Source organism: Python bivittatus, unplaced genomic scaffold (genome assembly GCF_059951505.1).
Source record: "Python bivittatus isolate LINGU-HERP-01145 unplaced genomic scaffold, Pbiv_v1 ctg000850_np1212, whole genome shotgun sequence".
Classification (NCBI taxonomy): domain Eukaryota; kingdom Metazoa; phylum Chordata; class Lepidosauria; order Squamata; family Pythonidae; genus Python; species Python bivittatus.
In genome coordinates, this window is record NW_028277112.1 from 28,013,288 (window position 1) to 28,037,521 (window position 24,234).

A 24,234-nucleotide genomic window follows, 5' to 3' on the forward strand; every position below is an offset into this window, starting at 1 on the left:
ACAGGCGTAAAGCGAACAGCTTGAAGCAGAAACTGGACCAGTTACTTTGGGAAGTTGTGTCCATGGGGGTTACATAGGGCCAAGAAGGAAATAGGTCAGTGCTGTGTTGGGACTATCAATCTGGAAGCTCCAGGGTAATGAGTGAGGAAGAGTCCAGCAGAAAGAGTTCTGCGGAGACAAATGCAGCAGCTCCATAGTGCCCAAGGGTAGGAGAAGAACCAATGGATGGAAGCTTTAAAGAGGGAAATCCAAATTCAAAATAAAGAACTATCTCACATAGTGACACTTTGATATACATTAAAATACCATTCTACTTTTTATTTACATTAGAATACCATTCCGAAAAGATACCAGATGATCACATGACCATATCATATGGGTCAATGATACCTCAAATTTTTTACACCTCCAACAAAGAAAGCTGATGTCTATCCTTTCAACCACATTCTTTGGGGAGCTCAATATTCTCTAAATATGATTTTTTGACGAATCAACTTTAATCTCAAGTCTATTAATGCCATTTTAATATTTGTAAGGGCATGAACCCCCTTGATGTGGCATTATCAAAGATTCTAGTTCTTTAGTCCATGTTTTGAATATCCCAGAAGTGTCTATTTTAATATTCTTGAGTTTTCGATAGAGATATATTATGGGTTTTGCTTCTGTCATGGGTTCCTTCAAATAATTGAGTATCTCAGGTGCCTTTGAAGCAGGCAAAGCATCTGGTCCATATTGGTCCATTAGAACATGCTTAAGTTGAAGATACCACCACTGTTGTGAACTGGGAAGATCAAATTCAATTTGAAGTCAGGACAAATCCTTAAAACATCCATTACCATTAAACTGGTTTAAAGTCATACGCCCAGCTTCTGTCCAAACTTTCCAATAGAACATTTTACCACCTATTTTTAAAGTATATTTTTTTCCAAAGAGTTAAGTATTCATGAGCTTCATTATCAGAACCCAATATATACTTCAATATGGCCCAAAGATCTCTCACCACACACACTCCTGGGAATAAAACACCTTTTCTACGACTGATTAGATTTTTATTCCACCTTTATTTGGGGGGGGGGGCAATTCAAGATGGCATAAATACCCCCACCTGTTCTTCTTTCCTGAACTGGCCATTGTCTTACACCCTAAGAACTGTGGAGCCCAAGAAGGCCCTGAGTGACATTGGCCTCTTTCTATCTGCTACTGGTTGAGGCAATTGAGGGAAGTTGCTCCAAATGAGTTTAAAAGCTGTGGGTGGCAGGCAAGTGGGGATGTCTGCTTTCCTGGCAAAGCTCCTTGCTACCAGCAGCTTCCTCCCTTTGAGACCTCTGTTTTAAAGCATGGAGACTCCTAAATGAATGATTTCATTGATTTTCATTAAATCTTATGATTCTTTCCCATTTACAATATCGGAGTAACAATATATGCATTCTTTTAAATTGCAGAACCAACAGTTAGTGTTGTCCAAGGCGTTTTAAGTAATAATGGACCTATCAGCCAAGGTCTTTATGATTTACCAAAAAACAGCCACATCCCTTGCCACTATGACCTGCTGCCTCCTCGGGATAGTCCTGCATCTTCAGACAAAGATGAAAACAGTGAATGATCCTTGTTGAGTATAATCAAGTTATTTTGGAAAAGTGGAATCTAGTTATTCTTCTTGTTTTCCTACCTGCATCCAGTAAAAATTTGCTGTACATGAAGGAGGAGAATCAAACTATGGTTTGTATATGCTTATTGCTGATGGATAGATGTCAAGCTTGGAAGATCATGACAGATTTTCCATACATTTCCTAAAAAGAAGCAAATGCCAAACACTTACACTGTGATGGATTGGCTCAACATCCAAGCTTGCAGAACAATGCTTGTGCCAACTCTACTGCTGTTCCTCAGAAGGAGCAGCCATCTTTCACTATCTCAACTTATATATGTTGACATGCAATCAAGACAGCATAATCTGCCAAATATTCACTTAGCCAAGAATTACTAATTATGGAGTGGGGGTTGTAAAAAGAAACCAATAACACTTTTTCTATGGCAAAGATGGTATGAAGAGATAAACTGAGAGTATACTCTCCACAGTTCTGGACTGATTTGAGAAACCCCCAAGATATTTACCACATTGCTGGTAATGGAAATACAATACAGGAATAATTTTGAATAGGAGTGAATCAGTGAAGCTTGAATGAATATGTCTGGAGACCTGTGTCATGAAATGGGATTTGGTGACAAGTCACACCAGTCATCAGTTCAACTAGACCCAAGTGGCTATTCTAACTACAGTATTTGTTATATGTGAGTAATATATAACAAATACATATATTCATAAGCATTTCATAAACATATAAGTTAAAGGTTTTATTTTTACCAAAATGTGTTCAATAACTGGATGAGAGAACCCAAATATAACATATGTACATTTTGAATGAGAAAGAGTTTAAGTTCATCAACAAGGAACACTATTGTTCACCTGAAATCAGTTGACCCAATCTTTGTATACTTGTTGAAAAGGTATCTTTTTATGATTGGTTTAGGAAAAATATGCTTAAGCTGGACTTTTGCATTGCTGATAACTTGGCATGTATTACCCACATTTCATTAACTTGTATCTGTATTTTAAAATAATGTAGCTGTGTTTTCTAGTGGTTTAGAACAACAGTGGTGAAGTATTATATTTTATAACCTTGTCAACTCCCCTCATTTCCAGCTTCGTCTGATTTAGACATTCTGCTTTTATGAAGAAAAATATTATTTGAATACATCAGTTTCCCAACAAAGATAGACTTGAAAGTTGTATTTAACCAGTGTGTAAACTGTGGCAGTAATCATATTTTTAAAAGACAGTTTTAATATTAGTGCAAGGGTTGATTTATAAGAAAAATATTAAATTGAAGAAAACTTAGATTTGATTAATTTTTTATTCAATAAATTTAACATCTCTGATTCTATGGCATTTTTTTATGTTCTAATGTGCCAATAGCTGAATTTTCACATAAAAAGTAAAAATTGGCAAATAATCATCTCTCAATCTGGAATTGTTCTGTACAATGTAGCTATCCATTGCTGTATCATTTTTAGCCCTAATAGTAACAGATTATTCCTTAATATATGTATTAAATGTAATTTTTTTTTCAGTTTACAGTCCCCCATTTTCCATTTCTTACCAATTTAATTCTTAAAATTGGTAAGTCATATGTCATAGGGCTACTAAATTTAAAAAAAATGTTTGTGACTCAGATCTAACTTAACTGAAAGCAGATAATGGTAGTGCTGAGAAAGAAAAAAACGTTTCTAGATAGTCCAGATAATCCTGGACTGAAACTGAAATGTGTTTTACTTTGAAGGCATTCTCCATCAAAAGGTGCTGCCATAACTTGATTTAGACTTGGTATGCAATGACCTTGTATACTAAAACACATACTGTGCTTGGAAGATGCAAACCTAAAGGGCAAAAGAACAGAGTTTTGGAACTTAAATGGTACAAAATCTTGCCGAAGGATAAGATTTAAATAGTGTTTGAAATAGCTCTACAGGCTTTTGTATCATGGTATAAAAAGCTTACAAATAAAGACTATCTTTTTTTGAACCTGACTTCATTCTTAATTTCCCAGCAATTTAAGAGTCAAGAGAGTTGGCTTGGAGATAGATCCTATTATGACTGAAGTGTTCCTGAATTTCATTTTTTATCATATAAAGAAAGTATGTAATGGAAAATGCCAGTAAAGGAAAAGACATATAATGTACATAAAACCTGGCCTCTCAAATGCAGCAGGGCGCTCAGTAGTGTGCACATTCTCTCAGCAGGGTCTCTGTTGGTGCTGGCCAGGCTCCCTATTCTAAAGTTCCTGTCTCTATGTCAATTCTTAAAGAAATGTGAATGTTTATTTAAACAATAGAACACTAGGAGGTAGCCTAAAATTGTAAAACCATTGCTTTGTTTAGCTCTGTTTCATCAACAGTGTTTACTCTTTTTCTAACCCTTTTCACTTTTTAAAATTAGATATGGTAAATGCTGAACTTGATTGAGCACTTCAGATAATAATAATAATAATAATAATAATAATAATACTACGACGGCGCATGATGGATAGTGTATGAGCAAGGATGCTGTGTAATTAGACATGAAAAATGTGTATCATGTCCTGTGTCTGGTACAAGATAATCTATGAATAAAAAAGCTGAATATACCAAGTACTATCTAACCATTTCAACATGGTTGACTGAGTATGTTGATGACAAAGTCATAATCTTTGCTTGTTTTTGGTTTTCTTGAGTGAATGATGGTCTACATTAACTGTTCAGTACGCTTGTATAGATAAATAAACTTTTGACATTCCCCCAACATGAGATATTTGGTTTAGCCCCAGGCATGAATATATGTCAAAGAATTGTAGGCATTGTCTATAATTTAACTCCTTCTATTCTTATGATAGACTAGACTAGCATTACACAGCATCCTGTGTTAATTTCCTCCATGTTTTTTGAAAAAGTCCTGGCGGATTGTCAGTTTAATCAAGTGGACAGGAAGGAGTAATTTATGTCCCTCACTTATGGCCCTTAGTTCCAGGTAAATCAAAACAATCATAGGCTCATTAAGAGAACATAATTGAAGTAGGAAATCATAGACTTTCAGTTAATGTTGGAGTACAATACTACCATTCCTGAACATTATCCTTACAAGTTTAGACTTATGACACCAACATCAAACAGTATCTGGGAGAATAGCAGGTTCTCCCTATCCTCTGTTAAAGAAGCCAAAGCAAAGGTAAACCTAAATCCATCTGTGGGCTGCTCTCATTCCATGGAGGTATTATTAATTCAATAATATCAGGATTTAAGGATTTAATATTTAACTTGAGAGTCTATCTATAACAGCTAAAGTATACACTGATAGCACATAGAAATGTGTAATAGTCAAGTACTGACAAAACAATGTCATAATGTTATTGCACAGAATACGTTGATGGAACACATATATTCTTAAATTTAATATTTGTTTGCCAGAGTGCTCTCTGATTTGTTGATTATCTTGATTTCAAAGTTTGCATTAAGAATTAAGAGCTGTAAAGTCTCGGGTGTAAGCTAGCAACATCCTTCTTTCTGTGCCTGGTGAAAAAGCTTAGTAAATTATAAACCTTCACTTTAATAAAAGCACATTCTTGCATTTTCTGTTTCTGAGAAGCATTAGTCCCAGAAAAGTTTTATTAAACTTCAAGGCCAGAATTACTTTTTGTGGGAATGCTAATAGGTTCCTTTCCTGTTAGAGCTAGATACAGATTTCCTTACATGCTTACAGATAGTAGTAGTAGCATGCACGTGTTCTCAATATGCTTGTCTGAAATATCTGAGTTAGTCTATTCTGCATGTCAGAACACACTGTAGGAATGTATGAAGGACAATAAACTGAAATTGAAAAGTGGGGAGTGCAATGTTTGGTATCTAGTGTGTGGATGTTATCTGTGGAAGGAATGCAAGGCGTTACAACTGATGGGCTGAGTATTGAACCCTTTGCATCCACCCAACCAGTTTTGGAGCCCAACATTCTTTAGGAAAAACGTTTTTGATTGCAGCAGCTGCACTGCTAGCAAAAGAAATACAGTCAGTCAGCAAAACCATTGCCAGCCATCTAAACACAAGATTCATGGAAACAGCAGAAGACTGGCGACCATAATAGCGCCCATGCCCAGAACCACAATCATACTCCTTTAAGACACCATTAGGGAATAGAAAATGCCATGTTATCTAAGGGGGAATCAAACAATCCCCAAACTTCAGTAAAAACAGATTTTAAATCTCATGATCATTAAGACAGTTTACTGTTGTGTTGTTCCCATAATTTTAATAGGTTTTAGTACATTATTGTGTAAAGGAGTAATTATTGTCTTTTGACGTTTTAAATTGAAGGGGAAGTTGTGATACAGTAAAATGGGCTTCAGGTTTAGTGTTTGTCATTCCTCTTTGAAATATATTAAGTGGTAATACAGACTCTCCTGATATCCAGCATGAGAGTGTTACCTACAGAAATGCAAGACATTACATGGTATCAGAAGTGGTTGCAGATTCCTGAGTCTTACAGAAGAAATCAGGGGGGAGGGGTTAATAATAATTTTTTTAAAAGCTGACCTGAAGCACATGGTTAAAATAATTTTGTAGCTTATCTATAAATGAGGGTTGTGTTCTACCACCCTTCACCTCCATCAGGAAACTTAGCAGAGAATTGGAGAAGATAGGAACAGCAGTTACAGCTGTACAGGACTGTATGAAGAGCAGAAAAAAGTCAGATTTTTTCATGTTTCTTTCCTGTTACCTCTTGTAGCAGAAGAAGCCCTGGAAGTATGTAATGTGAGATTATGGTAAATAGAAGACCCCTATTTTGGAAGGGGTCCTGTTTTTTATTTAAATCTTATTTCAATTAAAAAGAATCTGAATACTATCAGTTGGGTTAATGCACCAATGGATACTGAACAAATAAATTTATACACTACTAGCAGCAAAGAAGGCAAGGAACTGAATTTAGAAATATGGATGAAGATAAACTTGTTGACTGATGCAAGATAAATGTCTGTTTGGTGTTAATACGCTGAAAGAGAAACTGCCAAGAGGGGCTGACTTAGAGTTGCAAAAAGCAATGCCAGCAGCAGCATTTGAGAAATAGGTTTGTTCTTTGACATAGGAGAAAGAACAAGAAACCTCTAAAAGGGATTTATTACCTCGAAGAGAAAGTAAAATTTTACTAAGACCTGTGAAAAGGAACGTATGTGCTTGCTGTAATAAACTCCACCCTTCACATGTTTGTTGAATATTTGGAATGAAGTACTACAAACATGAGAAATTGAATCACTACTTCTTTGAATGTAGGGTAACAGAAGTCAAAGAAATAAAACCTTGATTGGGACTGGCTGACTTTTACCAGTACAATCTTTCACAGAACTTGCTTATAACATTGATTCAAGACCATAGTACTCTACTTAAACGTTAAAGGGACACCACGTACAGTTAAAGTAAAGTACTGTGGTCTTAAGTTGGACATTGGAGCTGAAGCAAATGTTCTTCCAGTTTGTAATTTTAGCAAGTTAGCAATCTTTGAAGAGTTATTTCATTGTGTTGTCAAATTGGTTGATATTGTAGTTTTAGAATTGTGTGAGAGAACTCTATGAATGAGCACAGCACAATGTAACTTTGGTTTTATGTTACCAGCTCATTGACAACTACATTGCTAGGGAGGGAAACTTGTGCTAAATTGCAGTTGATGCATTGAACTGGTATGTTGGAAACCAAGCCTTCTGGGACTAAAGAATTAGTTGCATAGCAACCTAGAGTTTTTAAAAGGTTAGGACAGTTTTATGTAATATATCACATATATACAAATGCCACAAGGGGTCATATCTACTGAGATATACCCTTTGTGGTGTGGGATAAGTTACAATAATAACTTTAGAATAAAATAATAACTTTATTGTCATTCCACTATACACCAAATGCATAATAAAATGAAATTCTGTTGCAGTTGGCTCACAATTACAATCATACACTAAAATACAATCGAGATACCAAAGTTACTATAAAATATACATTCTGTACACATTGGACATTAAACATTCAAACATCTAATAGCCTGGGGGACAAAGCTATTTCCCAATCTGGCTGTTCTACATCGGATACAGTGGAACCTCTTCCCAGAGGGTAACAAAGAAAACAGGCCATGATGAGGTGGGAGGTGTCACTGAGTTGAAGGAGACATTGGACTGGTTAGAAAAAGATGAGATTGTAGTTAAGATAAATAGACTCTCTTTATAACTTCACAGTTTAGTTTTCATTGAAAAACAACTGTGGTCTTAGAGTCTGTTTTTATCCTAGAGATATGAGTAAAGCCATACAAAGGAAACATTTTTTTTCAGTTCAGTTGGCAGGGAAAAACATATTTTAAATGAAAACGGTGGATATGGATAAGTAAAGTTGGATGAAGGATCTTCTGAATTATGTACATTTAATACACCATAAGGAAGATTTCTTTGCCCTCTTTTTAGTATAAAATCTGCCAGTGAAGTATTTCAACAAAAAATGAGAAGTTTGGGGAAATTGCTGGCATTCATATTATAGCAGATGATATGATTATTTTAACTGCAACCACAAAGCAGCAACAACATATCACAGGATGTTTCTCTGTTTAGAAGAGAGTTGCATGGCTGGAATTCAACTTTTCATATGCCAACTTTCTGCCACCTATAAGCATGTGTATATTTTCATATCCCCTTTTCTTTAGTTACTTAAGTTTCTGTCATTGCTTTTTTCTTTTTAGTTTTGTACTTTTTTTTCATTTTTGTGTCTTTGTAAAATAAAAAATAGAGCAGCTGTTAAGTATTTGAGGAGGCTGTCCCAGACTTTACAAAGTTAAAGAAAACTAAGTACTGTTGCTGCCTGGCCACATGAAAAACTCATATATATTCTGTTCCATTACTACTGTGTACTCTTACTTTAACCAAAATAAATGAAGGTAGAAGCACAGTAGATCCACTAAATGCAAACATGTCTGCTGATTAAAAAAAAAATTGCATATTTTCAGATCTTTGATTTGTAATAGAATTTGGAACTCGTCACTCTTCATGATTGTGTGGTCCACCTTCAAGTCTTGAGGGAAACTGATTGAAATCTGATTTATATTTCTTATTTCAAGATAATTATTTGAAACCCCATACAAGTGCAAGTCACGTTTTTTCTTTTTTACAGTTTTGTACCTGGATGGGGAATCACTAGAAGGCTAGACTGGGAAGTCAGAAAAATGTCCAAGCACAAAGCCATAGCAAACTCCCTCTATCCTGTTGCCAAGAAAATCTCATGTAATCAAGTCACTCAATGTAATTAATCATCAGGAACTGAGCCTAGCTTGAAGGCATCTTTACGTTTTTATACAATATGAATCCTTTCACTAGGATATTGACACCTGAATTTATCACTAGATATCTTGTCAAAAGAAATATAAACAAATAAATCAAGCATTTATGCCTTTCATAACTTAGTGTTCTCTTGTGAAGCACATAATGAGCTTTCTCTTCCTTGGGAAGCAAGAAAAGTAATTAAATATGTAGATAATAAATCAGTTTTACTTTGGCAGCCCCTCACCTCTTCCCAAATGTAAATGTGATGAGTGAAATCCAGTGGGGTCTACAAGAAACATAAGCACTACTGATCAGGGGCCTTTACCCTCCTTGTGGCTCTCAAAAGCTGCTCTAGATCACTCTGCTTCCTCCGGAACACGTTTCTATAGGGAAAGCTAACCCAACCAGCTGAAGTCTGCTTGGTCAGTGTGGGATATTGTGTGCCTCTCATTGTCCTTTCTTTCATCCCTAATTGATGCAGATTATTAGTAGGAATTGGAAGCAGATTGTCAGTCCTTCCAGGTAAGCCGGGTCAGGAAACAGACTCCACAAGAAATACTGAAGTTTCCTTTATTGATATAGGCTATAATAACAAAATCTGAAAGGCCAACAGGTTTTCCCTTTCCTCTCTTTTAAACCAAAGAGAGTCAAGGCTTAATTCATTAATTCCCAAGCTTAATTCATTGTTTTGCTAATTGCTGCATTCCTTCTCTGGTTCTTTGCACAGAAGTATATTTGTAGTATTATTAGCAGAACTGCATACAGAGGCATCAAGGTGGGACAAAAGATGGCATGACGTGTGGATAACAGGCTGAAAATTATAATGGGTGCTTAAACCAGTGCATTTGCCCACACATAAAGAACAATTAGATTGCAACTCTATATACAAATACAGGGAATAAGCCCCATTGATCTCAGGGAGATATACTAAGTACAGGTTGTCCCCGGGTTATGACCATTCATTCAGTGACCATTCAAAGTTACAGCGGCACTGAATAAATCGTACTTATGATGGGTCCTCATAGTTCTGGCTGTCGCAGTGTCCCTGCGTTCATGTGATTGTGATCTGGACACTTGGCACCTGAGTTGTGATTACGACATCGTAGCAAGCCACGGTTACATGATCACAATTTCCAACATTCCCTGCCAGCTTCCCACAAGCAAAGTCAGTGGGGAAGCCAGCAGGAAGTCAGAAGTCATGGGCATATGAGGTCCTCACTTAGCAACCCGCATGACACTTGCTTGATGACAGCAACTGTCACTGCTGTTGCTAAGTGACATGATCACACGACTTTGCACTTTATGGCCACATTGGTGAGTGACAGAAATTCTGGTGCCAATTGCTGTTGTAACTCAAGGACTACCTATATGTAATTTGTCCTCTAAACCTGTGGGACAAGAGCACATCATGTGACCTAGTCTGATTCACAAGAATAGGAATGCAGTAGTATTTTGCTTGCTGTTCTGAATCTTTTAAACAGAACAATTCAAGCATTCATTATGCTAATTTTTCACAGAATTGTATTCAAACACCTAAAATCTGTCAGATGTATAGTGATAAATGTAATTATTTAAAATACAATATAAACAATTGTAAAATATCAGTAAATGAAATTAGTCAATAGATAATATAAATCAATCTCTGTATAACAACAACTGTATAAAACTAAACAATTGAATGCTGCTGCTTAACCACTAACCTACTGTGACTACAAAATTTTTTTTAAATGATGGAAATCTTTGGTGCAGACATAGTTCTATGTGGGTGCGTCACAGGCAAATTCTTTCCATATGTCTATAATATTCCAAATAAAGAGGAACACATGGATGTCGCTTCAAAAGCTGAACAAAGCGTCATATACCTTGTGATTAGGAAATGAAATTTCCTTTTAATGCAATATTTGTGAGCCTTGTATTTGTTTCCATTATGACTTAGTACTTTTCTACATTTCCAGTTGTTTATCAAATAACACTCTCATACTGGAATCATTATCTCTGTCTTTCATTATTTAAACAATGCGAAGTCATTCATGCTATAAACAGCTGTTCCAGTCTGGCAGCCCTGTGAATATGTAGAGGCTTACAATCCCAACACTTTCAGAAGAGTGTCAATTTGAGAAATACTTTAGTAATACATTACATGAAATAGTGAAGCAGCAATCTCTCTCTCTCTTTCTCTTTTTTTTAACTTTGGAGAATCTGTATGACCTGAATCCAGATGGTACTATGTTGTTATATGTACTACAAACATAGAGTTTATTTTGATTAGCCTATCAGGTGAATGTAAAACCTACTGTATATTGGGTAGAGTATCCATTCCTTCATCTGTATTTATAATACTTAAGCAAGCACAGGGAGACACCGTGAAAATGATCAAGTGAAAATCCATAGGCTTAGAAAGGGCAAGCAGATAGGAAACCACTTTTAATGCTTCTTAACCCTTGACCAGGAGCAGGAGAGAATGTCTCTCCCTAAAACCCTTGGAAGGATCAGATTCAAATTTTGGATGTGCTCCTAGAACCAAAATGCCAAATGCTTGTCTATAATTTCCGGTTTCAGATTAAATCTAAATTATGGACATCCACAATTCCCCCATCTCCTTTTTGTATCACATCAATTATTTTTGGATCTTCAAGTCTATTTTAGGTACTTGGGAAAAAAAATAAATTTGCCTAAAGACATAGAACATGACAGAATGGTAGAAGTCTCCCCCAATTTACCTGCAACTTGGATAATCAGACAGGAAGAGGATTCAGCCTTGTTGATGGATGCTCAGAACTGAGACTAGTTGATTTCTCTGCAATGCTTTGTCATTAAAAAGGGTTGCTGTGCAAAGGGAAGGGAAAACTCCAGGCTTGCTAGCATATTAAGACCTTCCAACCAATGTGGTGGTAGTGCAGGGAAAACACAAGCTTCCTTCACAACACTGGCTGCTTTTTGTGAATTCCCTGAATGCATGGAGGAGAGCTCAAAGAACATCAGTCTATAGCAGCCTTTCTCAACTGGTCCTGTGAGAGATCATGGTTGAAAAAAATAAACATTGCATTTTGAACTGAGATTGTTGGTAACCTTTGCAGGGAAGCAGAAACCAAACAAAGAGAGTAGGCTAATAAACTGGCTAAAAAAAACAGATCTACAGAAAAATATTCTGTACTCAAAAGAGCTTTGACAATTATTATTGGATTATTATATATACAACTTACTGATCACACTAATGTACCTTGAGCTGTAAATACAATAATTCTTATGCAAGAGTTTCCTGAGACCTGAAAATTATTTCAAGGATTGTTCCTGGGTAAAAAGGTTGAGAAAAGTTAGTTGAGACAACTATTCTTACTTGTATAAACTGCTAGTATTTTACATAGCTTGCTCCTGATTTGTGTGTTGTTAAGAGAACTTAGTATATTGTGAACTTTTCACTTGTTATGAAATCTCCAGGGCTTGCTAGTATAACTCTTGCCCCAGCTAATGTTGTTGAATGATAACTTTGCATGTACAGTGTTATGCACCATGTCTTCCATGTGAGCCAGGATCATGGCAATACAAGGACTCTGCTTGTGTGGAATGCAATCTGTACGCAGCTAAACATCGTAAGACTTTTCCCCTGCAGATCTTTGAACTCAAAGCACAAATGTCTCCAGGTCTAAGCTGTTCCCTCAACAAAGCCGTATTGACACAGGGGAGATGCAAGTTCAAGTCTGCCCCAAGCCATGGAAACTCATTGGGTGATTTTGGTCAGTCACCCTCTTTCAACCCAATCTACTTCACAAGGTAGTTTTGGTGGGGAAAAATGGGAGAAGGGGGAGCTCTGTACACTCCCTGGAGAAAAAGCAAGATGTAAATCCAACACCTAAAATAATCCAATACTCAGAAGTAATCTGAGACAAATAAGATTTGTCTTAACTCCCAGGTTACTCTGTACAGGACTGCATCCTAAATAAATATATACAAGTGAGTGCTATGCCTTGCCTGCAGAACTTCCTATATATTCTTACAGTATACATCCAAAAACATCATACATTGGTTCCTTCTAAGCTATATTAGTCATCTGCAACTACTGAGGGCTGGGGCAATTTAAAGCTTAACTGATTTTTTATGAATGATTATCCATTACATTAAATGTAAGAAGTGCGATTCTGAGTTAAATATATACATATGATTAATGCTCATGGTGTTGCTAATATTGTGATGTTCACTGTCTGTACTTTCGGCATTTTCTTTCCTTCTGGGCTCATAGTTCATCTTCTCTTTTTGTGCTTATCTACCCGTCACTCAGGTTACATGTGATAAAACTGATGAAGTGGAATGCAATCCATAAAACCTCGTGCAATAATGAACGTAATAGATTTTGGTGGCTCAGGAATTGTCAGAGTAAAAATAACACAATCTTTGTCTGGACTTCATAATTTTACATTCAGGTCTGGAAGTTTTAAAATTAATATTTGAAAACACTTTCCAGACCTCAAATGCTGGGCTACAAAATGGACTAAAACTACACGAACGTGTTACCAGTTTTAAAAAAGCTGATTGTTCAACCTTATATAATATTTTAATGCATATATTTTAAAAGTCAATTTTTCATTCTAAAAATCCAACATCCCATTTGGTTTCAAATTAAGTATAAAGAACTCAGAAATTTTAACCCTGCTCTAAAGCCCACCACTCCTGAGACCCAAACTGTGAGGCTCACAAGGAAAGCAAAGAAATCTAGATGCTGTGTTAAGTAAAAATATCCACTTCTAGTGACTGCATCCATCTTATTTACAGCTATATTTACTTTTCACGAGAAGAGGAAAATAACATTGTTTAATCCATGAAAACTCCCAACATTGTGTAGCCAGCAATTATCTTACAGCATTGACAAATGACTTAAAATTAAGTTGTAATCGCTTTATAATTAAGAGAAATGTAAGAACAACTCTAAAGTCCAAAAATTTTATTTGCCAACATTGCTAGCAAAGCAAATGCTTGTGGCAAAGCCCTTGCCACTTTCTCTGGGATCCAGAAGAGGGCGGTCTTACCACAATTTTTCCCTTCGAACATGAATATACGCTAAATCAGTTACCCCAATTTAGAACATTTTCAATCAATTTAATATGAAAAACTATCCAGTTATTCCAATACATTTCTACATCAATTTACTCTTTGTTTGTTTTGCTGATCTCGAACCTGCACATGCAAAATAACACTAACAGTGAAATTAATCACTTTGGAAGTTCTAAATGAGAAGGAATCTGATAGCATCTTTTGTGAACTACAACTCACTTCATCAGATGATTGGAATGGCTACAAGGATGTAGGATTTATGGCTGCTATGTAATATGGGCCTCCTCCCACAATGTCTACCTTGGAAGCTCTAGTGTCTCTTGCATAAGTTTGCCATAACTGATTTATTTTTCCCCATATATGTGCATTCTTACAGGCATATATAAGAAATCTGAACTGTTCCTTCCTTTTCTTATCTGCTCCATTTTGTCATCTTTTTACATGTGATATGAAAAAGAAATGTTACTGCCTACTATTGCAGGGGGGAAAAATTGGGAGGGGAATGACATTTTCATTTCTTTTCCTGTGTTCTTTGAGGTTTGTTAAATAATCTTTGGAGTGAGATTACCATAATGGGATGCCAGCTATGTCCTGGAAAAAATGTGTTGGTGAGGGATCCTTTCAATAGGTGTTGATGTCCATGAAAGACAAGCATGCTATTGCTATGTTTATCTTCCTTTAGACTGGCTCCTTCATGCCATCACAGAGCAGACCCCTAACTGGTTCTGCAGTGAAGTCTGACAAATGCCCTGATGCTGTTGCCTAACAGTCTGTAAGCAGTTCCCTGTGGACTGACCGTGAACTAAAACCATCAAACCCACAGTTTTCTATTTTAATGGTCTAGGAAGAAAGTGGTTTGAGGAAGGCTGCTGAGATGAATCTTCCCCTCCATCTGTTATCTTTGGCTTTGGTAGGAGTACCAGATCTGGTCTGCAAAAATCCCTTGGTTACCAACAGAATTATTTGGGCAGCTCGGAACTGGTAGCCCCAGTTTTAGCCTCAGCCTTTTTTAATTTTTACAAAGCTACATGTTCTCTCACAGAGTGAACAAAAGCTATCTATATCATTTCTCTTTATTCCATTTTTCCTTAGCCCTTTATGTTTAGATTTTGAACCACATCCACGTTCTGCTTTGCTTACTCCGCCCTCACTACTCACACTACTCTTACAATCAGTGTGGAATTGTTCATCCAAAGGCTTCTGGTCTAGAGAAGAGGCTCAAGGAGAGTCCTCTGCCTCTTTTTTCAGTCATCCACTAGTTCTTCTGATGCAATGTTCTTCATCATTGTCATGGATCCTGATCTCCTAGGAGAAACTTTGGCGAGGCATGGGTGTCCTCTGAACACCCATGGGGAAAATGAATTATCTGAAGGGCTTCTTTAGGTGCATCATAAAACATTACTTTCATGACAATATTCTATCATTATAACATTTTTATTTAGAGCAAGGCAGTGAAAAGTAAGTTGGCAGTTTACTTGCTCCTGCTAGCCAATGCACATTGCTTTCAGGGTGGCAAGTAAGCCAGAAAAGAGGAAAATCAAAACAAAGAAGGGCATGGGTTTTGTGAATGAGACAGATAGAAGAACTCTACACTGTGTGATACCTGATAATCATGAAGTTGAGGTCAATGCTATGATCCTTTGACTGCAAAGGTCGTCCAATTGGAGTTCAACAGTCTGCAGTCATGGGATTTCTGGCATGCTGGGAAAGCTTGGATGAGCTGCTTCTTCCCATTCCCCTCTCTAAAAGATTGCTAGGATTCCATAATTTAAGAAGCTCTCAGCTCAAACTCCTGAGGACTATATTGAGGGATATTTCTTGGAGTGGAAGCTGACAATTGGTGACAATCCAGGATGGTGTTGCACTTAGAAGTACCACCATCTCTGTGAAGCATGGCTAATCGGCAAAGCCACTGGTTGTCTAGCCCTATTACAGAATTAGAGAAGAACAACTTTAGATATAGGGCATTCCTGAATAAAATGAACCTGAATAAAATGAAAATGGATTACAATGCATTATTATTTTAGGTCAAAGAAGCTATAATCTTTCTTGAGACATAAATAATACAAATATTCATTACTGCTCTCCTAATGAAGGAATAATAGAATCAGAAGATGAATTAAATGCTACTGCCTCTAACTTTATTGTGGTCATTAACCAGCACAAGGGAATTGGTATTCAAATTGAAACTAAATTGACAATATCAGGATAATTAGAAAAGGTACATACAGAGAAAGAATTTTGGCTAAAAGACAATATTAAATCAAAATATGCTAATATGCTTGTTCAGGCCACAAATGTGCGACAAAGCCACCCAGAGTCACTTGTCTGAAATGGGTGGCTATAGAAATTAAGTTGCATGCATGCATGCATGCATGCATGCATGCAAGAAAGAAAGAAAGAAAGAAAGAAAGAAAGAAAGAAAGAATTAAAATTAGTAATCCGGGTAGTAGAAACTTTGAAATAGCAACATTAAATACAAATACAGGTAGTCCTTGGTTAATGATGGTAATTAGGACCAGAATTTCTGTTGCTAAGCAATACAGTCATAAAGTGCAATGTCATGTGACCTCATTACTTAGTGATGGCAATCCCAGCAGACCCCATTGCCATGGTTAAGTAAGGTTTGTGGGGTTGTTAAGCAACAACCTCCTTGCAACTTTCTGCTGACTTTTAACAACCAGTTGGCTCGCAAGGCAGGTAAGGTAAGTGGCTGCTGCCAGGTGGGGGAGGGTGTGTGATGGGCCGGCACAGCGTGGCATGAGCATGGCGAGGCTTGGGGTGGCTGCTGCTGGGCACGGGAGACTTACCCAAATGACTTCTCCATTGCCTTTGCTTGTGGGAAGGCTGCAAATGGTGCAATTATCCAGAGATAGTACGTAAGTGGGGGAAAGTCCTAGGAGAAAGAGCTTGTTGTAAACTGCTTGTTTCCACCCACTTTGAAATCTGTTCTCTAATGTCATTGGAACTAAACCTATAAGGAAAGTGTCAGCTTCAGTCAGTAGTGTAACACAGCTTGCCATATTCTAGTCTCCACTCTCACCGTTCCAGCCTCTGTGTGTAGTGAAGAACTGGGGAAGCAAATGGTGAGGAACTTAGAAAATTGCTCTTAAAAATTCAGATTGAACAGGTTCCAGTGGTGCAAAATTGGGGGGTGGTCCAAGTTGTGTGCCATATAGTAATTGAGCTAAGGGCTTTGCCTCAAAGAGCAGGGGCTGCAGGTATACACTGACCTCTTCTGGAATGATGAAATCTTAAAAATAGTTGCTGCGCTCCTGTGTGCATTTTGTGAAGCATAATTAGCACAGGCCCTTTTACTTCCATTAGCCTGGAAGATTACCTCCAGTATCAAAACATTGCACTTGTTCAATGGCATGGTTGTTAATAGTCCAGGAGCACTTTTGGGGCTGATTTGTGAATGCCATTATTTTAAAGTAGTTGATTTCCAGCTGGTTGATGTGCAAAGGTGTTCAAAGCTCTCTTAATTCCAAATCCTTGAAAGGATTACTGCATCATCCACATATAGCAGTACAGTAATATGTCTCACTGATAATTTGGGTGGATGGAAGTTCAGATTCTTCAGTTACTCTATCACATCATTTATATATAAATTAAATAAGAGGGGTGCCAATATGCAGCCTTGTTATATGCCCTTGGTCAGTGTTGTCCAAACTTGGCCACTTTAAGATGAGTGGACTTCAACTCCTCTCATCTTAAAGTGGCCAAGTTTGGACAACACTGCCCTTGGTGGTGGAATGGGTGCTTCAGGTGTCCTTCAGAGGTGCCTCTTACTCTAAGTACTGTTTTTTTGTGTAATGCATGAATAAGAAACAACAGTCAGTGATTGATGGTGATATTATACAGCTTGTTCCATAGCTTAATCCAAGATATAGTGTCGAATGCTGCCTTAAAAACACAAAGGCTGTATAAAGGGAAGCAGTATTCAGAGAGATGTGTTTCTCGATAAGGTGTTGAGGTATAAGACATTGATCAATTGTTGAATGACCTTGCCTAAAACCAGCTAGTTCCTCCACCAATAGTCCTTCCTGTTCCATCCAATCTCTGACCTTCCATTAAAGTTCTTGCATAAAGTTTACTTATAGTATTAAGGAGATTTATAGGTAGATAATCGGCAGGATCAGTCTTATTCCCTTTCTCGTGTATAGGTACAATGATCACTAGATCCCAGTCCTTAGATATACAGCCAGATTTATCCATTGCTGTGATAAATGCCAGTTTATACCATGCTGCATTATTTCTAATTAACTCAGGTGATAGACTATCCACCTGGTGCCTTCCCTGATTTAAGCTGGAAAATTAAATCCATAACCTTCTTGGATTTTACTGATTGCCAAATAGGCAGCTCTTCCATGGCAATATGTAGGGATCTGTTAGACACTGAGATGCCTTTGCAAAGTTCCCTGTAGTGGTTTTCCCATACTTCTGGCAATATAAGGTTCTCCAGCAGACATCGGCCAGGACCTGGTTGTCCTGCAATGATATGCCAGAAAGAGTTGAGTTGTTTTAACTGACTAAGTCAAGTCCATAATGCTTTCATGTCCTCTGTTTTCTTTTGCCTAATTAATTACCTGTAGCACTGCTTCTGGTTATGTAGATCTTGTGCTATAATTTTGCTATTATTTGCCTTATGTAAATTATAGCTAGCTATTAATCTTTTCCTGGCTACTATACAGTCTGTGTCAAACCATGGTTTTGATGGATGTGCAGGCTGCTTGTAGGTCTTAGTGTTGTTTTGAAGTAGATGTTTCTGTAGCTTCTGCACAAGGTTATTGTATAATTCTAGATGGTCACTGATTGAGTCAGTTGTAGCAAAGAGGGAACCCATGTGTGAAATGTGCGTAGTAGCTAGCTGTTCTGCGATTAAATTATCAAGCTGAATGTCCATTTTAGTATGCAAGATGTAGTAGTTGGGAAAACATTACACTGGTGCGTTAATTTGGTGGAGATCTGTCAAAGTAGAAGTAATAAGTGTAGAGTGAGTGGGAAATTATCACTATCATCTTGGGAAGAAACTTTAAAATAATCAAGAAACTGTAGAATATTTCTAGATACAATGACATAGTCTATACAGCTACTCTTGGACCCATTCCAGAAAGTAAGTTCTTCAGGGTGATCTGATTTAAGGGATCCATTCAAGGTGTAAAGATTGAACCTATTAGTTGTTTGGGACAGGCATAAGTATGCAAAGTTTGCTTTCAGATCCTTCGATTGCCTTGTACATGGAAGGAAATCTATTACATACATTTGGATGAAAGCCTAACTATACTGGGTAGGTAAAAATGTTTTGTTGCTCTTATGAATTTGATCATTTCACAGTTCCAGGTATTCTGTCTCAATATGCATTGCATGCGCTCTCTCTCTCCCTATATATATATATAACCAACAGTAACTGTAATTTTTTCTAGTTTAGGCATACATCAGATGAGGTCCCAAGGCTATATGTAGCCATCTAAAGCTATGCGTATGATCCTAGAAACCATCAAAAGTTGTTACCAAATTATAATTTCTAATTTTCCAAATCAGAGAAGTTATGAAATATATGATTAGAGAATATTAACTATTTAATTTTATTAGAATGGGATGAAAATGATATGAACACTTATCTTACTGTGAGGCAAATGCTTGTAGCCTTCATTCTGGTTCTTAACCATCCGTTAATGTTCACAAGCTGTTCAAGGTTGCCATCCAGGAGATTTAAAACCAATCTTTACTGATCAAGATTTCTTATTGTACTACAAACATTAATCAGCTCTTCAGTGCAAGGACACCTGTATCTTTCCTGCTTTGCTAATGGTCAATAACTAAAGAGAATTTGATCTCTCCACTTTATTTTCATCATTGTCACTCTCCTCCTTCTCAAGAAACAACTCTGTTTATACATATATTCCTTTTGGGAGTATACTCCCATAGGTATCCAGTACAAACCATGATGTTTCATACATAGCATGATGTCATTACACAATCTGTGTCATTTGCATGACATCATTATGGGTAGGATGTCATTTGCCCCTTCCACTACCATCCCCATGTTCTTGTATACCATGTATTTGATGAAGTGAAAAATGATCCAAAAAAGTGTAGAATAAAATATTTACATTATAAGATGCCATAATACTCTGCTGATTTGGATGCAAAACACTCTGAAAGAAATATTAATATTCATTTCTTTCCATCTTTCTTCCACCAACTCACAAGTCTCTCACGGTGGTGCAAAGCAGACCCAGGCAGCTGTGCTTGAAATCAGCATCTTCTGGTTTCATGATCTGAGATTAATCCAAGCTAAATTATCTGGCACTTTTTACATTCAAAAGTACAAGCAAATGCCATGGACCTGAAATGATAAGGCTATTTCTAGATCCAGCCTGTGACTACCTGATCTAATCATAGCTAGCACCATGTATAGCCAACTATCGGAGGCTTAGCAAGCTGCCTATTTATTCTTCCTGCCTCCACTTGCATAAAAAAAGAAGATTGTCAAGTGGGGCAAGGCTGGATATATATCTGGTGGTCTTCGCTTGGCCTGGACCATTCAGTTTCAAGCATCAGGTTCATAAGCTTTAAAGGAAGCTGAAGTAGAAAGTCAGTCTAAAAAGAGAAGAGAAAAAAAGATATGGGGAAATGGTGAGGCAAGAATTCTGTAGAGGATCTACAACCCAATATTTTTCAGCACTCTGTAATAGAAGGCATGCAAGCTATCCCTGAGTATTTGCAGCCTTCACCGTAATTGCTGGAAACCCTTGTTGGCTGTTCAGGGGACATCAGTTTCCACATGGTTTAGTAATTAGCCTGACAAAAAAAGTCCCAGTTCACCTCTCAGATTCTTAAAGAATCCTCTCCTACTCACCCTCCAGGTGAACACTGAGTGGAAAGTAGACCATTGGGGCTGTCACTCTTCCCTAAATTAGGCCAAGGCCAGTTAATTTATGTTGGAATCTCCCCTTCTTGTGCCATTCAAATATAACAATAATTATCATAACAATATAATTAAAATCTTGCTGCCCTTTCAGTAGTCCAAGCAACTGTCTCACATTTTTTAATGGTTATCATTTACAGCAGCCGACAGTTTTGCACTTTACAGTGGCCAGTCAATCCCAATGGTCAATTTGATTTGCAAACTACATTTCTGCTTCCCTTTCAGTGCATTGTAAACTTAACTGCTCTTCTTGAAGCTTTTATGCTTTCCCCTGAGCCAGCAGTAGAATTTATCTTTGCTGTTGATTGCTTGTGATCGCCAATAAATCCAACAGAACAATCCAAAAGAGATTTTGATGATGACGACTTGACAGTCAGAATGAGAGAGAATACATTTGTGGTATTTTCTAACTCAGGTGCAAGATCTTGTAGCTGACCCCAGATAGAATACAATATGACATAGATAGTGGTGAGTACCATACTTCAATATCTTGGACTTGTCTTGAATTTATGATGACAAATTAAATATGTTGATTCCCCCCTCCCCCCTGTTGAGGCTTTCCCCAAGGAAGAGTGTCATTCTAGCTGGAAGGATGAAGTAAAAAAAGAGAGGCAGCTAAAATGAAGGGGCCCGTGCTACCATGGTTGTCAAGAAGGATAAGATGCCAAGTGCCTGCAGTGGGTGGGAGTCCAGATATATAAGCAGACTGAATACGACATCAGATTCTAGTGGAAGAGGTGGCACACAGGAGAAGGACTGCTCCTCGAATGGCTCTTTGCATCAACCTATATAAAAGAAAGCTTTGGGATCATGAATTGAATCACATTTTGCCCAAGGTAGGCACTGTTCCTGTTTCATATATATTTATATAATACATAATATAATAATATAGTAATATAATGTTTTGAAGGGTTTTTTTCCTTCTTACTTTCTGATGTATATGGAATTGCAGACAACTGAATAGATCTTCTTTTTCATGTTTGCCATTCTTTTGAATATTATTCAGTACAGAATTCTGTAAAGCATACTTTTCATTTTACCATGTGCATTCTAATGAATGATATAGCTAAGCCTTTGATGATGACAGGGCAAACTAGGCTGATGACAGGGGATGTCCATAAAAATCCAGTTGTTCAGAGAACAGAGCTGTCAGGATTCATGAAGCTCAGCCTCTATGAGAAAAAGGGAAATTGGCTCTATAGTATAATGGGTACTATGATAGAAAGAGTGGAGAATATATAAACTGATAGGAAGGACCTGAAGAAGATAAGTCAGAAGAATATTGAGGAAAAGAAGAGATGAGCTAGAAGTGGACAGTGAAGAAACTTTAGGTTAGCAGTGATAGAACACTGACAGAACATAAGAGTGGCTAAAAGAACCAGACCAAAATAATAAGTTAGCTGAACTACAGACCTGGATAAACATTGGATGGTAGAGATATAAGCTTGGATAAAGATTAAGCGGGTTTAGTTTCCCCTGAAATCAATGGGACTAACCAATCTCATTAATTTCAGGAGGTCCTAACCTCACCTAGTTTAGGTTAGATACAAGCTATGATAGGGTTCCCACATTACACTTATTCATAAACTATGGCTAATTATCCTGAACCATGGTTATAAACCACAATGTCTTGGTTTCTATAGCATGCCAAAGTCAATACCAGCTAAAATCCTACCATGGTTTAACATGCTGTGTAAATTCAGTTTTATTGTTTAAAAGACCTTCAGAATTATAGCAGTGGGTTTGAGAACAGAAACACTATGCACTGCTGGAAGTGGGGATAGGAAGTTTGGAAGACAGCCTTTGTTTTGAAAATGGCAAGAAGCTGTGGCCATAGAGCAGGACTAAGACCTTTGAATGCCCCAGCAGGAACTATGTTCCAAAAAACAGACAGGGCAGAACAAAAACGTGGCTGTGATCAAGGGAAAAACTATCTTTGATTTTGTTTAATTTGCAGGTAAAGTTAATTCAAATTAAATTGATTCAATATAGTTAATCTGATTCCCCCATGTATTTAATAGTTTTTGCTTTCTACCACTGTGCTGACAATGTGACAGGGGCTTTATGAGTGACATCCAAGATTCCAAAGGCAATGAATGTCCCTGGAACCTCAGTGCGTGTGTCTAAAGAGTAACAGGGTTTTCTGGAAAAGGAATGCTGTCAACATATCACTTAAGAACCATGCCAAACATTTGCTCTGTTGCTAGGTCTACTGAAAGCTCTGTAGATCTGCTGAAATGTATGCTACTTAATTATTATTATTTAACTGGAAAAAAAATCAAGAGGGAAACCTGTTGATATTTCTTTTTCAAACGTATATATATTAATCCAAAGGAATATCTGCATGAGTCGTTGTACTTCATGGCATCAGGCCAGCGAACTAGCGCTACCAGATCCAAGCGATCAAAAACTAGTCAAGCACTAGATGCAAAGAAAGCATTAGAGAGTTCTATATCTGTTTGTTGCCATCTAGGAGGTCATCCAGTTTTTTGGTGACCAGATCTGATAGTCCTAAGTAAATGGATAGAATGTTTGCTGATCTGCAAAAATGGGTGGTGGTTACAAGTGATCACTTCAGCCTTTTTTTTTTTCTATTCAGTAAGAAGCTTGCTTGCTTTGTTCACATAATTTAAATATGGTTTTATTAACTAACCCACATTTCTGGATTACCCAACATGTTGAGCCAAAAACTGGGTTTGCCCAACACTTTAGCTTAATATATGGTTGGCTAGCTATGACTCAAAGTCATGCAAACACACCCACAGTCTTGACCTTCTTTATAGATTCCAGGAAAGGGTTTACAAGTCATCTTTTACTGATCTACTAATTCAAACCAGGCCTAGGATTGGTAATTCTGAATGATTTGCTTAGTAAGAGCTTAAAGAGGCCAAATAAAACTGGTAATTAGCTTTCCCAGTGCTTGCTTGGCTCACTGACTGGCTGGCCCTGTGCCTTCTTAGAGGTGTATATCAACGAAACCTGAGATTGCCTCAGCTAGTAAAGACTCCCTGGGGGGAAAAAAGCAATATAAACATCATAAAAAGTAAAGTGCTACTTTGGGGATAATTGTTTAGAAAGAGGAAGTTTGTATGTTGGGGGAAGACTTGTTCTCTCAACTGCAAAAACATGTGACTATGGTCCAGCAATTAATTCAATTGGTAAAGCTGACATAAAAGCATAACAAGATTAAAATAATGTTCAAACTAACAAATAATCTTCTTATATAGGATTTCAATGAGTGGGCATTCTGCAGTTGACCAACAGTCAAATTGGGTTCACTGCCTTTAGTCGTATGTGCTTACAGGTAGTCCTTGTTTAATGACCCCTTGTTCAGTAACGGTTCCAAGTTGCGATGGCGCTGAACAAGTGGAACTTACGACC

At 37.3% G+C, this 24,234-nt stretch overlaps 2 protein-coding genes across 3 annotated transcripts in view; both read left to right on the forward strand.

Moving 5' to 3' along the window:
- MEGF10 (multiple EGF like domains 10) overlaps positions 1–4,706 on the forward strand; it is a 113,066-nt gene extending 108,360 nt beyond the window's left edge. Inside the window, exon 25 of the mRNA XM_088130035.1 lies at positions 1,443–4,706. Coding sequence (XP_087986161.1) covers positions 1,443–1,603 — 161 coding nt within the window. The 3' untranslated portion in view covers positions 1,604–4,706. The remainder of the gene's footprint in view (positions 1–1,442) is intronic.
- Positions 4,707–21,475: 16,769 nt separating this feature from the next.
- CTXN3 (cortexin 3) overlaps positions 21,476–24,234 on the forward strand; it is a 31,097-nt gene continuing 28,338 nt past the window's right edge. For both annotated transcript variants that reach the window (XM_088130069.1, XM_088130070.1), the window contains exon 1: positions 21,476–21,689. The gene's annotated coding sequence lies outside the window, so the exon portion shown is untranslated. The remainder of the gene's footprint in view (positions 21,690–24,234) is intronic.